This window comes from Ambystoma mexicanum, chromosome 10, assembly GCF_040938575.1.
Source record: "Ambystoma mexicanum isolate Mex_15411 chromosome 10, UKY_AmexF1_1, whole genome shotgun sequence".
In the NCBI taxonomy this organism is placed as follows: Eukaryota; Metazoa; Chordata; class Amphibia; order Caudata; family Ambystomatidae; genus Ambystoma; species Ambystoma mexicanum.
This window is the reverse complement of record NC_090932.1, coordinates 1,379,156,902-1,379,173,222: the sequence shown is the minus strand read 5'-3', so window position 1 is coordinate 1,379,173,222 and position 16,321 is coordinate 1,379,156,902. Positions and strand designations below refer to the sequence as shown.

At 41.6% G+C, this 16,321-nt stretch overlaps 1 protein-coding gene across 1 annotated transcript in view; it reads left to right on the top strand.

Annotated features, from left to right (window-relative positions):
• The window catches only part of ANKRD13A (ankyrin repeat domain 13A), a 1,258,643-nt gene that overhangs the window by 764,664 nt on the left and 477,658 nt on the right, over positions 1 to 16,321 (top strand). The window contains exon 10 of the mRNA XM_069619390.1: positions 248 to 378. Within this exon, the coding sequence (XP_069475491.1) occupies positions 248 to 378 (131 nt within the window). The remainder of the gene's footprint in view (positions 1 to 247; positions 379 to 16,321) is intronic.

Here is a 16,321-nt window from a genome sequence, read left to right as displayed (position 1 = left end):
GTGCAAGGAATGTGTACACTTGAGTTTGATAATAGTGCTACCTGATTTTACTACTATATAATTAGTCAAGTCTGTGACAGTCACTAATATTACGTTTAAAAAAAAGTGAAAACCATTTTACTTTTAACATATCTGTTCTACTCTTGTAGGCAAGCTGATTTTTGTGGATTCATGGTATTTCATGAAAATGGTGCCCAGATACTGTTTTTTCTTTTATCTTCTTGCTAATGAAATTCTGTGCTTGCAGGACCTAGCAACAGAGTTTGCCACTGCAAACAACCCGACTGCCATTACGCCAGAGGAATATTTTGATGAATCTTTTGATCTCCAGGGAAGGGATGTTGGAAGACCTAAAGAACTCAGCATTAGAACACAGAAGTAAGCTTTGCGTGTATGCTTTTTATACATGCCAGAGATTGTTGTCAGTCTTCTATTGTAGCCTTTTCCCCTCTGAGACGTACTCCATATTCTTATGATTATTAGACCAAACATCGATCGGGAGGACATATGCATCTTTTGATTTTATAGATCTGTGTATATGGCCACACCCTTGCATGATAATCTCTAATTCATGACATCCTAAAAGGGCCTTCTTGTAACACCACATGTCCAAAGTCATCTCAGATGCTACCTTTTGCCCTCTAGTATTAATATGATGTACAAGCCCCATGCTGTTTTTAAGGGGGCATAGCCTTTATCAGTATTTGTGTAGTGTGATTTACTGAAGCTATAATCTCCTCCTATTCCCTATAACTGAAAATGTGCTGATATTTTCTTAGTGTGTCCCTTTATACTGAAATCGGCTGCCTCTTTCAAATTTGGCAACTTTACTAAAGAAAAGATATAAGGTTTTTTAAGAGTTTATTTCTTCAGAAAATTGCTGAGGAGAGCTGGATTGAGGCTACTTGCCTGAGGGCCTCAGAACCGCACAGCAAACCTCTGATTTTGTCAGAAGTGTATTCCAGGAGAGAACATGCCTGTTCATATAACTATTTTAAGGTTATAGGCGATGGTTTGCATAGAAAATGTACTTGTACTACATAAAAATATAAAAAAAGCTCAGAAGATAATAAGATACTAACATTGCTGCTCCTTTTTTTCATTTGCATATTTTTAAAGCGCTCACACAGCCCTGTGGCATCGAGGCGCTATTACAGTAATATGTCTTAGTTGCCTATTTATAACACGCTTAATAGCCGGAGGTTTCTAAGCGCGGACCCGGGGATCGAACCTGTGTTGCTTCGTATCGTCTTGTTTCCAAGGTGAGCATGTTGCCTCTGAGCTATTCTCCTTTCAGTTGCACAGTCTCAGCCAGCCTTTTTCCAATATAGAGCGACAAACGGTCTTGTCTCCCACTATTCTTTAAATAAGGGGACAGGATACTTAGACATGCCAGTATCTGCAAAAAGAGCCACAATGACGTAAAGTGATTCCTGGAAATAGGGATCCCGAATCTCTAAAATAGGAAATGCAAAAGATGCACACGACACAAAAAAAGACAGACAAATCTCAAGGGGGTTGGTATGGATATGGAAATTGATAATGGTCGAGCACAAATAGAAAATGAACAGTGGTGATGAAACCGTTTGGATGGAAATACAAAAGGAACATTGTAAAAAAGGCAGAAATGATTGATACTGAACAGAGGCTCAGAACCAGTTGGTAAGCACAAGAACTAGATGACATTCCAGAATCGTCCCTTGATGTCACTCAAAATGTAGAATTTATTTTAAAAAAGGTCTTTATATTAAGATTACAATCTACCACATACATGAGACATAAAAAATAAACAATCTGCAATTTCTTTAGAAATATACCAACGCCGTCCACAAAGGCTACATTGAGAATCCTTTTCAGAGTTTCTAAGAAAGGAAGGGAAAAGATGGGGGAAAAAGAAGCAGATGCACTAGGGACTGGATAAGGACTTATGGTGGGGAGTGAGGTAGAGAAAGACCAAAATAAAGAAATCTTTGTTAGGGAGAATTCTCTGTTTAGGCTGAATTTCCCTACCTAGTGAGTCCCCCAGCAGCTTTGCTGGATTTCTGGGGTTTCTTTTCTTTCTCCTGCCAAGAGTGAGACTCTTTTACCCTCACTCTTGGACATGTTGAAGTGTGTTTTCTTGGTTAAACCTTGTGTGGAATGGGCTAGGGGGTCTTCTACTCCATAGGGCCTCATGTATTTTTGTGATGTGGGTTACACAGCACCCTCTGTGCCGTGACCCAGGGGTGTCCTAGGGACTCCCCAACATAGACTCCATACCCTGGGACTGACTACTGTCTCCCAGGGCATGTAAAGTCACCAAAGACTTTGCTAGTCTTGAATCCTGAACAGAACCAGTACAAACCATCATATTGTGGACGTACTGGCTGGGGCAATTCGATTGCCCCAGGGTCTGTTAGTCGAGGGGGCACGTCTCCGTCCCCCCTGATCGAGTTTTGGCTGGTGGCAGTGGAAACTACGTTTTATATTCAACCGCGAATATTTTCCTATGGGATTTCCCATTGTTTTAGGCTAACACATTTAATTATTTATTTACGGTAGCCTTAAACATACCGCCGGTTTATATATTTATTATTATAACTCCGGTTGGGACTTTTTGCCAAAGCTTGATTCTAAAATGGCGTTGGCGTTCGCCTCTGTAACTCTGACCCAAAGTGGAGCCCTTTGTTCCACTTTTGGCGGGCTTCTCCACAGAAGCCCTCCAAAGTGGTGCCACTCTGTCTGGGGTACTTAGGAGGGGTGGAGGGGGGTTTAGGCACCCTGGACTGAGTTACCTTGGTAACTCAAGTCGCACTCCGTCCTGATTGGCCCAAGTGGTGAGCCGGCCGGCTCACCACTTAGCATGTTTGAGTGACAGCTAGGCTGGGTGAATGGGGGTTTGCTGCATAAAAGCAGGGCTTTGGGGACTGGAACTTCAGAAGTCGCCACAGGACCAAGAATCCGACGAGGGAAGAGCTGCGCCGACCTGCTTCGACGACACCACCCGGTGGAGCCCTGCTGAACCGTTGCACCACTTTTTCCCGACGACCGAGGAGAACTCTTAACGGAGTGGCTCCTTCCCTTGACTGGTGGGGACAACCAGTTTTCGCCTTCTTTTCGCTTCTCGAGGTATCTCGTGGCCGCCTTGCCAGTGCCAAGCACCCCGGCAACCGGAACCCCACCACTTTTACCCCAACCGCGAAAGTCGGTACAACCCTTTAACCGGAGGACTCCGCGGCTGGTTTCTTCCCGGGCAGTGCTACGACCTTCTTCTTCTGCTCTTCAGCGAGAACTTCTTCTCCCCTGACCGACGTCGAGCCTTGCTGCCACTGCCTGGAACAACTGCCACCGCTGGAGGACCCTTTCCGCTTAAGGTACCGTGTTCCGCCTGGCTTCCCTTGCCACCGACTGTATGGGGTAGATTTAGCCCCCGGCTTTCGAACCTGGGAGTGCCTGGGACACCCTGGCTAAACTTTCTAAGCCACTCTAAACTCTTTCTAACTCTTTGCAAGACTCTGAATCCCTACTAACAGTGTGATCTTGGGCACATTTTCGCTCCGGCTACCCTAAGAGTGGGCCCTGCCTAGTGACTTTTGCTCACCTGTGACTTTGTACTTCTTTGAGCCTATTGCAAGTGTTCTGGACCTTAGAGTGGTGTGTTTAACCTATTTTTGTTCCTTTTTATCCCTTCCTTGAACCTACTAGAGTGTCATCTAACGTTAAGCACTCACCTCTATTTTAATTATGTGGTGTTAACTTAGAGTTGGCTAGATAGGAGTAAGGGTGGAAACTGCTTTCATTATAACTGTGTTTGAAGTGTTTTTACTATACTTTGCTAGAGTGTCTTCAACTTATGTGTTCTTGAAAATAAATAACTATATACTTTTGAAACCCAGCTCTGGTCAGTGTTTGCTTGTGCTATTGTGTCTGAGTACATATTGTGTATACTTTGCATACTGCCTAACTCTTCTTGAGGGAAGTCTGACTGCTCAGCCACAGCTACCAGGTAAATCTGGGTGGTGCGGACTGCTACCAAGTGGGTTTACTGCTATACCTGTGGTCTTAAATCTTTTGCAGTGTTCCCCAAGGGAACTGCACAGGTTTCTGCCTAACAATCTTGAGTGAGCAAGATAAAACCAGAAAACAAGCAAAAAAATGTGGTTATAATCTCCATACTCTTTATGGTGGAACTACTTCCACTTGATGACACTGTTCCGACATCCTACAGTTCCACAATGATGAACCATTTGTCCTTGTAGCTTTTCTTAAGCTTTGTAGGATATCAAACGGAGGCCATCAACAGTAAATTGGGCAATCATTTTCAGACCCCTAAAATCTTGAACTTCATTTTCATTGATCTGCATAAGTGTGGAACAAGGAGGATCTTCCACCCTCCTTGTTCCAAGGGTTTGATTATTACCCCCTCCAGTATCTGTTTTAAAAGTCAGGTAGCAGAGAGTACAGAAATCCCCCATATGCTTTCTGCCCTCCTCTCCGACATGACTAATACCTCAAGGCAAAACACCACTGTCATTCTCTAGTCACCATTCCAGGAGTGCAACCAAAGGTTGCTCATCTGGGGCGCTTCTCCACAAGGAATACCAGCAGCTCCCGTCTGTACAGAGCTTTGTCAATGGGTTGGTCATGGTACAGTTGTTACAGGGTAGATAGTGCTACTGGAGCATGGACAACTGGTTTAATCTCCACAGATGGGAACACTCACACCGCCCCTCTATGAGGAAATGTCTTTCAATCCTCCTTATGGCACTCAACTTGTCTCATATGTTTGCATTTACTCCATCTTGCTGCCCCCTTGTTACTCACCCTAAGTCCCACTCCAGTCACATTATACTTTGTAGCCACAGTGGTCGTCTTCAGCCCCTACACAGGGGGGTCTGTATGCGTGTGTATATAAAATGATATAGTCAGTGGAAAAAACTTTATTTAAGACAGCACTAAGATGATCTTGGTCATCAATGCAACCAACTTGTGCTATAAGTAAATTAACCACTAAAAATACACACCTAGGACACCCTCTGGGGAATCCAGTGTGAACACTACTTAAATGCCTACATTGAAGTTGCTATTGTATGGTGAAACCTAGGCCTTTCTCCCACTATCTAGGAATCTCAAATCTAGGTGTAATCTTATCACTGCCCGCCGTTTTGTGAAATCTATGTTTTTCTCCCACTATCTAGGAAACTCAAATCTAGGTCTACTTTGTATCACTGCCTGTCATTTTGTGAAACCAAGACCTTTCTCCCACTATATAGGAGTCGCAAATTCAGGTGTAATTTGATCACTGCCTGTCATTTTGTGAAACCTAGGCTTTTCTCGCACTATCTAGAAATATCAAATCTAGGTGTCATTTTATCACTGCCTTCCGCTTTGTGAAACCTTGGTCTTTCTCCTGTTGTCTAGGATGGATTCCAAAATGTATGTGTATAATCTCATTGTCGCCCAGCCAGTGAAACATAGGCATTTTCTCACATCAGCTGGGTGTCTCAAATCTAGGTGTGTTTATCGCTGTTGTTACGCTCACCTGGTCTCTGCGGAGGCGTTGGGGCACAATTGCAGCCCCCCCTGAACTTGAATCACCCCTTTCAGGCCTCTCCCTCAGTAGAAAAGCTGTGAGCGGTGGTACGTGGTGATACTGCTCCTGCGTGGAGATAAGAGTATGTGAGTGCCTCAATCTGTCATTGTTGTACCTCTCGAACCCTTCACCCCAAAGTACGGTTTCTGTGAGCATACGCCGGCCCATAAAGCTCACCTTTGAATTATGGAAGATAAGCTCTCCGTCTTGTTACTTCTGGCAGGGGCGCGTCAAATGGGATCTAGTTCCTTCACCGATCCCTGATAGTTCAGTCCAGCTGCAACTATGCTTCTCCTTATGATTGATAAGTCTTTCTTGAGCTCTTGTGATGCTGTTCATTCTGTTTAATGTCTTTATATGTTGCTCCTAGTTATGCCCACAATAATGTCTCTCTTCTGTTTTCTTCCCTTAGATGGAAATGCGGCCTCAATGCAGCTGTGAGACGCGAGATGTGGCCGGATGGAAGATGGATGCTACCGCAATGTTCGACAGCAGGTAAGTGATGGTTTAAGGAAAGTGCGAAGTATGGCAAAGCGCAACCTTAAACTGACTGTTTTTTCGATGTCTAACCTTGTCTCCTGTTTTTCCTTGCAGGCGCTGCTGTCGACGATGGAGCGTGTCGTGCTGCGCTGCCTAGATGAAGATTTCGGCTTTTCGGAAAGTGTAAAGATGAATACTTGGTTCGCCGAAGAGATGTACAGGCAAGAACAGCTTCCCCAAGTTGGTAAGTATGCTGACAGGAAGCAGGATGTCCAGGAAGCAGGATCTTCCAAGGTAAGTCTGACCTCAGGCGACAGTGAGCGTTACGCTGCTTGCAAGTGCAGAATAATGCAAAGCGTCTGTCTTGAGGATCAGGGCAGCTTATATAGCTGAGATCGTGGGCACGCCCATTAGGGCCAGTTTGCCAGCCACATCCTGCCATTCCTAGAGAGTGAGCACGTGCAAAGGCAATCGATTAGCAGCCACACCCAAGAATACACTTGGGGCTGCTTAATGGATGGAATGTTCAAGGTTAATGCATCTGAAGTGCTATGTCCATAATAAAAGGTTTTTGGTGTTAAATGGATGTTCTTGTTTACTTTTGTTCATGAGCCCGGTGCCAAAGGTGCCAGGACAGTGTCCACCCAGATCTTCTGTGCATGCGACCCCTGCATGCCTGTGCCCCTGACTTCACGACCATGACAGCTGTCTACCATCTTGTGGAGCCTGGACCTTCTCCCACTGTTTGGGTGTCTCAAGTCCGGGGGTGTTCTATCACTGCCTGCCATCACTGAATCCTAGGCCCTCCCGTTACCCAGGAATACTCAGCAATTGCTGGAAACTAGTAACTATAGCCAGATCACTGCCCAAGCAACAAAGAACCCGTAGTTGACCCCCATACCCAACTGCGCTAGCCCTTCCAACGCGTAGTACACAGTCTAGACAGTCCACCCATAGATAGAGGAACACCTGAATCTTACCCACTAAGTAGACAGCCACCCTTAGAGGTCATCCAGCTATCACAACACAAGGGGACAATCGTCCATGTTATCCAAACTCAAGACCCTACAGGTGGGCTATGTAGGGTATTTTGTGGAGATTTGGGGCCTGACGGTATTTTATTACCGCCGAAAAATAACTTAGCAATAATCACTCTTTGTATTCAGATTTGGCCATGTGCAACAATAATACAATGGACATGCATTATTTCAGCACCCAGACCTGCATATTTGGTATACGTGGTTGGTGGTATTTTGGTGAGCATAATTCCCTTGTTTTATTTGTGGCCCCAATGTCCAGAATCCCTTATCTTCGCTTAGATTTTTCGTGTGATCACTAGAGAGACCTCAGACCTGCATTCTAGAGATACCACAATTTCCAATGATAGTGTTGGTGCGCCACCATGGGCAAACTCACTGACTTATTTACGACAGAGAGCTATATGTGGTAGTCTTGTGGTAATTTCCACTACCTTATATATGGTAGGGAGCTATGTTCAGAGAGTCTCTCTTCCCGTTGGCTCATGTACCTCCAACAAGTTATACTACAGTCACTCACAATTATTCATACTGATTCTGACATACACACATCTGTCTTAAAATGACCATTGCACTGTTTAAAAATCTCCCCACATCATTGGCATTGTAATGGTAAATAGAAAATAAACCACCCGTCTGTTTTCAAATATTTTCTGTATTATAAAAGTTGCATTTAGACATGATCTCATTCTTTACAGCAATAAAATGGAACAATCAAAGCATTTTCAATGACACACTGCAATTATAGTGGCGGAGAACAGAACTTAAATTGCAACATTATCACTTGATTAAGACACGCACCGGACTTTCATTTTTCTACACTGACTGCATGCTTTCGTGCACACACACAGCTCCCCCAGTTAGGTAATTACCTTATCTGTTCAGAGGCTTCTCTCTGTGAATGTGGCTCTCTTGGCTTAACTCCAGCAAAAATGAACGCTTGCCTTCTCAAGCCGGGGTCATTGCCTGGAATTCTCAGCTTTTTCAGATAGGACTGCCTCTGCCAGTGGAAAGGTAATTCTTTCAGCTTTCCCCAGTCTCGACTGCAGCAGTACACCCCCACAGCCAGGTCTTCTCCCCAGTAGTGCAGAAAGATGTCTCCCTCTCTTTTTCCCTGCTACTGCCCACTAAAACTTTCCTCTCAGCCCTCTTTATGACGTGTTCCAATGAAATCCATCATCTCTCATCCTCCTACTCTTCAACAATAGCTTCGCTTATACATTTGCAATTGTTGCAAATCTGACTTCCTTCCTCCTGCAGTTACTGTGCACAACAACACGGATAATCAGGCAGAGAAGAGAGGAAAAAATCTGCACACTCATTTAACTGGTTTTCAAAGTATGCCTAATTCTGCAGTAGAGAACACATTTTATTAGTGAGTTATATTAAAATAAGGTTTTATTAGTCAGGTTAATTGTTAATAGGTTAGCTGTTAATTTTCAAATGTGTCTCTAGCAATATAGGCATTTCAGGTGAAAAATAGTGTGCATTTTTAAATGAACACGTGTGCTTTTAACTGTAAAAATAGCTTTGCATCTTATATGTTAAAATCGTTTTTTGACTGAATAGCCTGTCTTTCCTTGTTAATCTGCTAACCCATATAGCAATGCACCGCACCCTTGTGGTGGTGCTGCAAAAAAAAAATGCTACTTGTGCAGTAGTGCTGTACTCTGTGCTGTAACATGCCAAATATCCTTACATATACCCTCCTTTTGTTTTTAGAACTTGGCTATAATCCAAGCCAATCTCTAAAAACAACTTGTTCTTTTTTTTTTTTTATACAATATATCAATCCAACAAAATGAATATTCATGTGCATCAATGAAAATTTGCAATCAATATTTCATCTGAGTCCATAAGTTCATAAAATGTTCCACATTTGCCTTCTCAGTGGAAGTGGCATTACTTTAAGTTTAAATTTTCCAAGTCAATTAAAAACAATGAAATAAAACTAACTAACTAAAACAAATAAGTAATATAACAAGTTAAAATAAATAATTAAAATAATAAATACGTGGAACTTCATATGCCGGAACTTTTGCTTTGTCTCTTTTGGTATGTCCCGACCAGCGATGTTATTCGGTTCATTCGAGTACTCTTTCATCTTGGCAATCTTGAATCCACAGTAGTCATCTCTTTTGGCATTCCGGTTATTTTGTCTTCACCTCCACCTGGAGGCAGGCATCTTTTGGTCTTCATCCAGGGGACTCCAGGACTCCATCGTCTCCCGTGGCCTCTGATCCCGGAACCTCCGACCAAATAATGTTAATTGTCTAAATCAAGATAGAAAATAAACAGATTAAGTACATAGCACAATACTCATTTCCACCTTTTGCCAAAAATAAAACATGCTTGGTAAAAATACTTCGTTTTTTTTTTCTTTTTTCTGAAATTAAACACAAGTTAAAAGAAAACAAACACATATAAAACAGCATTCAATATTTAATACACTTTCTCTCTGCACACCAACCACGAGCTTCCGTTATATGTGCATTTATTTATTTATTTATTTATTTATATTATATATTTTCACATATATTACAGTGTTTATGTGCCATCATAACAATCAACTTTTTTTTAACTTCTTTGTCACTGCCTCCTGATCACACCCATTTATTTTCTCAAGGGACTCTATCCGTTTCCACATGCTCAAGCTGCCTGATCTCATGTCTGGGATGGCATGGTTTGATTTGATTTACATGGACAAACTGCTCTATTGCTGTTTCACCTTCATTTTTCAAAATTTTATACACTACAGGAGAGACTTTATCTATAATTCGAAATGGCCCCTGCCAGGCTGCCAGAAATTTAGAATTTTTCTGTTTACTTTTTCCAAAATGAAACTTGTACACCTGATCCCCTACATTGTATTCCTTTACTGATGTCTTTTTGTCATAATATGACTTAGCACTGTCAGCATCTCTTTCCAGATTTCTCTGCACAAAAGCAAATGCATATTGCAAATGCCTCCTCAGTTCATCAATATATTCATGAACTGTGGATGCACTCACTAGAGTTTGCTCATGTGTTCTGTATAGTAGGTGTTGTGGTAACACCATTTTCCTACCTGTTAAGACCTCATGGGGGCTAACACCTGTTGCTTTGGCAGGAGTCGACCTGATTGCCATCAAAACCAATGGTAAACGCAAATCCCAGCTGGAACCTGCTTCTGCCACAAATTTCTTTAAAATGTCCACAACAGACCTATTGCTTCTTTCAACTGTACCTGAAGACGCCGCCCGATATGCGATATGTAGTTTCCTTTTCACACCTAGTATTTGCCATACCTTACTCATTAGAGTACTTGTGAAATGACTTCCTCTGTCTGACTCAATTCTTTGTGGCAACCCAAACCTTGAGAACACATGGTTCACCAGCAATGTGGCTGCTGTTTGCGCACTACAATCTGGTGCGGGAATGCACTCAATCCACTTTGACATCAAACATACCACACTCAAAATATAGCGGTGTCCCCTGCTTGACCTTTTTAAAGGACCTACATAGTCTATTTGCAAATCTGACCATGGGAGAGTTAGGCCTCTTTTCATCAATGGTGCTCTATGCATTGGTGAAGCAGGTTTAAATTGGGCGCATACTAGACATCCTCTAGTATATAATTCCACATCTTGGGACATATGTGGCCAGTAAGCATAATCTTTTAGTATTTCTAATGTCTTTTGTGAACCTCTATGGCCTGCAGTTATGGCATCGTGTGCATGGTGTAGCATTAGTCCTCTGAATGAAAGGGGTACTACCCACTGTATTTGCCCTGTTATGGACTCTCTAATCATGAGTCCATCCTGTAATCTAATTCGTGTTTTGTTCTTTAATAACACCCTCAACTCTTCTTTTCCCATACAATCATTTTCTGTTAAAGGATTTTGTTCAGGATCTATCAAATGATTATAATAGATTCCTAAAATTTGATCATTCTTTTGTGCCTCAATCAAATCTTGGTCTGGCGTGTCATGACTCCACTGCACCACCGGTTGATCTACCTCCTTTGGTGCTTTAGAACGTGTGACTGCATCAATTTGTATTTCACCCATTAAATAATCAATAGGTAGCAATTCTCCCATCACAGCCCCAATCTTAGCCAGATGGTCTGCCTTATCATTTCCCTCCTTATCCTCTCCTGGTGTTTTTAAATGCCCACGAATTTTTCTCCAGTATATTGTTAAATTATTTTCTGACACCAATTTGTCTATGGCTTGTATCATTTTTCCATGTTTAAGTGGCTTTTTGTTGTATGTAACCATGCCTCTTGCTTTCCAACCAGGCAAATATTCCACAAAGCTATTCCGTGCATAGTCAGAATCAGTCACCAGGACAATTTCACTGAACTTTTTATCAACTGCAGTAGCAATTGCTTTATAGATGGCTGCCAATTCCGCCACCTGACTGCTCCTATCTCCAATCCTCATCCCTATACTAGGAACGCCTTCACATTTCAACCAGACATTTCCTATTCCTGCCACTAATTGTTTATTACTGTCATTTTCAATGTGAAAAGCACAACCATCCACATATACAGTTGGCAAATCCTTGCATGTTTTTTCATCAAAAGCTTTGTGTGGTGATTGTTCAAATTCCTGTAAACTAGCTTCCACATCCATTTCATTTGTTATTTGTTCAGCTGCACAGTCATGTAAATCAGCTAACCCTTGAGCAATTGGGCTCTTTTTATTTTGTCCATATCTTACTTCTACGGGAAAACCTTGTAATGCCAGTGTCCATGAAGTGATTCTGGATTGCGCTAGATTGCCTGATCTAATTCTTTTACTCTCTAAAAATTGCAAAGGTTGATGATTTGTTTCAATAATCACCTTTTCTCCCTGAACAATGGGGCGGAAATGTTGTAGCGCCCACACAGTGGTTAATAGGGCCTTTTCGCATTCATTAAATTTCATTTCAACTTGGGAAAATGCCTTACTTGCATATGCAATGGTTTTGTGATTCAAATCGTGTTTTTGTGATAACACTGCTGACATACAATGTTCAGAAAAGCCTATTTCTATAAAGAAATCCCTGTCCTTTATGGGGTATGCTAAACATGGTGCCTTTACAAGACATTCCTTCAATCTAGCCACTGCATCAGATTGCTCTCTTTCCCATCTCCAGGGAGTATTTAGTTTAAGCAGTTTAGTCAATGGTTGAGTGATTTCTGCATAATTCTCAATGAACTTTCTGTTATAGCCTGTCATCCCTAATAAACTTTTTACTCCTTTCACATTTTTAGGATCTTTTAATCTTTGTATGGCCTCTATTTTCTTCCTTTGTGGATTTAGCCCATTTTCAGTCACTTCATGCCCTAGAAAGTTCACTTTTTTCTTGCACCATTGTGCTTTTTGCAAAGATACTTTGGCGCCTGCTTTCTGCAATTGGCCAAGCACATGTCTTATTTCATCAAAATGGCTTTTAAGGTTTTCATTTTTTATCAAGACATCATCCACATAAACTATTGTCCCTCTTTCCGCTGCATCCGGCATGGCCTTTCTCAAAAATATGCCAAATTCACTCCCACTATTGATGTACCCGAACGGAGCTCTAAGCCAGGCATATTGAGTCCTGTCAAATGTAAAGGAAAATAGGTGTTGTATCTCCTCTGCCAATGGCACACACCAATATCCAGATGTGAGATCTAACGTGGTAAATACATTTGAACCATGTATCTGAGCTAGGCCCTGATCAATGAATGGTAGTGGCCATCTAGATACTGGTACTCTTTTATTTAACTCTCTTAAGTCTGCACATAGCCGCCATTGACCATTTGGCTTTAACACACCTAAAATAGGCGTATTGGATGTGCTATGAATGGGCCTAATTATTCCCCGTGATTCCAAATTTTTAATAATCTCTGCCAATGATTCTAAACATGCCAGCGGTAGTCTATACTGGCGTACAAACACTGGATTTCTGCTCGACCTTTTTAAAGGACCTACATAGTCTATTTGCAAATCTGACCATGGGAGAGTTAGGCCTCTTTTCATCAATGGTGCTCTATGCATTGGTGAAGCAGGTTTAAATTGGGCGCATACTAGACATCCTCTAGTATATAATTCCACATCTTGGGACATATGTGGCCAGTAAGCATAATCTTTTAGTATTTCTAATGTCTTTTGTGAACCTCTATGGCCTGCAGTTATGGCATCGTGTGCATGGTGTAGCATTAGTCCTCTGAATGAAAGGGGCACTACCCACTGTATTTGCCCTGTTATGGACTCTCTAATCATGAGTCCATCCTGTAATCTAATTCGTGTTTTGTTCTTTAATAACACCCTCAACTCTTCTTTTCCCATACAATCATTTTCTGTTAAAGGATTTTGTTCAGGATCTATCAAATGATTATAGTTTTCCTCTAAATGAATATCCTGACAATACCATGATTTTTACAGATCCCTCACCAATGTCTACCAATGGAATGTATTCATAATCCAGGCCTTGCTGTTTTATGGATTCATTCAGGCATACAAATGCATCAGAGCCTTTCATCTGCTGTCCATTTTTGCATTTCAGTGTTATTGCAAACTGTTTTGTAAATGCAGGAACAATAGTATTTTTCCTCATTTGTAATTCGACTGCATAAGGAACTAGTTGTGCACAATGATAAGCCCTTCTTTTGTCTTCAAATTCAGGTGCCGGACCACCTAGGCGTGACCATATTTTTTGATTAAGGAAATCTAACACCATACACATTCTGTGCATGATGTCATTGCCCATGTAAAATTCATTTTGTGCTCCATTCACTATCCATACATTATGGTAAATTGTTTTCTGCCCAATGCTAATTTTAAGCATGCATCTGCCTGTAATTCGGTTTTCAAAGTCTGGACTGTCCAACCCAGAAACATATTGGTTTTTAATCCTAAATTTCGGGATTTCTTCCCTCTCCATAATTTTTTTGCAACAATTTCTCATTAATGAAACTCCTTTCATGTTCAAGCGCTAAAGTGGCTTTTATTGTTTTAAGATAATCATTTATACCAACGTGAACCCATGGTTGCTCATCTTCCATGTGTATCTCTGCCAGAGTGGTAATGTGTTTTTCTGAATCTGTTTTAGGAACAATATTCTGTTTGCATGTATTCTCTTTTAAGTAGAAACGTAATGTGTACTCATCTATGGCAGTCTGCCAATCTTTCCTTGGGTCCAAGTATATTTGTACAGGTAGTTTTTCATTGTCGCTCTGATCTTTGTTTTGACACATTAATATAACAGTGACACTAGGTATGCAGCTATTCTGGAGATATACCTCCACAGCATCACTTGTTTTGGCAACGGTGTGACATTCTTTTATATTGCTGTTTTGTGATTTTAGTTTCTTAGGCCTCAATGGTTTTTTGGTTAAGGACCACAGCACTCCATTCACCCCATCTATGAGAGGAGACAATCTTTTCAGGCAATCTGTCCCCATCAGAAATGGAATTTCACAAATAGACGTGATCAATACCTCTTGTTTCATTCTGTGCTTTCCTATTTTTATGTCAACCTCAGTTACACCTATGATGGGCACCTCCTCCCCATTAAAGTTATGCACTGGGCCTTGATTTGCCTTCACTGTGATCTGACTCTGTGGAGGCCTCCCTTCATTGATACTCTTTACCAGCTTCTCTGACATAATTGTGGCCTGTGCGCCAGTGTCAATCATAGCAAAGGTGTGGCATTTTTCTTCTACAGTGATGGGTGCATAATATCTGTCCTCAACTTCCTCTAATACACATAAGAAATGTGAATTCTTACTGATTTCAGGGCTCACCTTTCTCAGGTCTTTTTCACTTTTGGCTAAGCACATTGGTAAATGAAAAGACATTTTTCCCTCCTTTTTACCCATTTCTGTGCGAGGTATTTTATTCATTTCTCCATGTTCAGAGGTTTTTTGGAGTGTGGCCACCGTTCGCCCATCCATCTGGGTAACATCAGAGACCACATTACAACCTTCCAACTGAACATGTGTCACAACATCATTCAGCAATTTGTCATTTTTTAATTCTGTGCATTTGTGATCATTTAGTGTAATACCAGCCCTTTCAGCCTCTTCAAAAATATGTGGCTCAATGAATTTTTCAGGTGATTGACTTGTACCCTCCTTGTGAGTATTTCCTTTTTCTGTCTGTGTTTGGTCATTGTTTTGCTTGCCCAGGGAAGGAGCTATGGCATCCCCACTTACTCCCTGTTCACTGGTATTCCCCATGCATGAGTCATTTTTCTTAAATCTGTCCCTTTGTTCTTTTGGAATTCCTAATGTTTCTTTTTCATTTGTGCAAATCTTTACTGTTTTATTTAGCTCTAAGTTAAACCGTACCTCTTTTTTAGAAGTATTTGCACTTTCTATCACAATTTCATTTACTGGTACTTTCATTTTTAATCCATTAGTCACCTCAGAGTTGTCATGCAAAATTATATCAGAGCAATCTGTCATTTTGGCACTGCGATTATCATGAGTACTTAGTCACTTTTCGGAAGCCCCCCGGTCATTGCTATGGCCATCAGCCCCCTCTTTGGAAGGTTGTTTTTGCGCTGTATAGAGCTTTCCTATTTGCTCAGCTAACATTTTCACTTGGGCCTCAAGGCACTGGAACCTTTCCACCTCTCTAGGATCCTCTTTCTGTGGCCTAGGTCGATATTGGTTGTTTTCCCCCTGATTGGATCTATTCTGATACCTCTCAGGTGATTGATACCGGTTGGGATGGTTTCTGAACTCTTGATTCATTTGTGGAGGGGAGCGGGTTGCACCCATCCTTTGATTATAGTCCCCTGGTGGGGAATCATTGTACTGGCGTGGACTGTAGTTCACGTTTTGCCTCATGTCCTGTCTCTCAGATTGTGGGTACTGGCCCCTATATTGATTTCCATTATCAGTAAATCGATCCACATATCGGGGCCTATCCTGATTACCATATATCATGGTGTTGGGATCAAACCTACTCTGTGTCCCCAATGACTGGTAGGGACCATCGTTTCTTTGATCTTGATTTTGTCTCTGGTTATTGTTCATACCTGCCATATCAGACCGGTATCTTACCCAGGGTCTATCTCCTAAATATCTAGGGCTGATGTAGCTCTCTCTATTACTAGGATCATGTGATTGGAACATTGGTACAGGAAATGGCGATCTTTGTTGATTACCCCTTTGTTCAGGTGTCACATTATTTTTACCTTGGCTTTGAGCAGACTCAAGGGACATTTTGGCTGACCTGATTTCCATTACTGTGGCTGAGGGTTCTTTAGATTT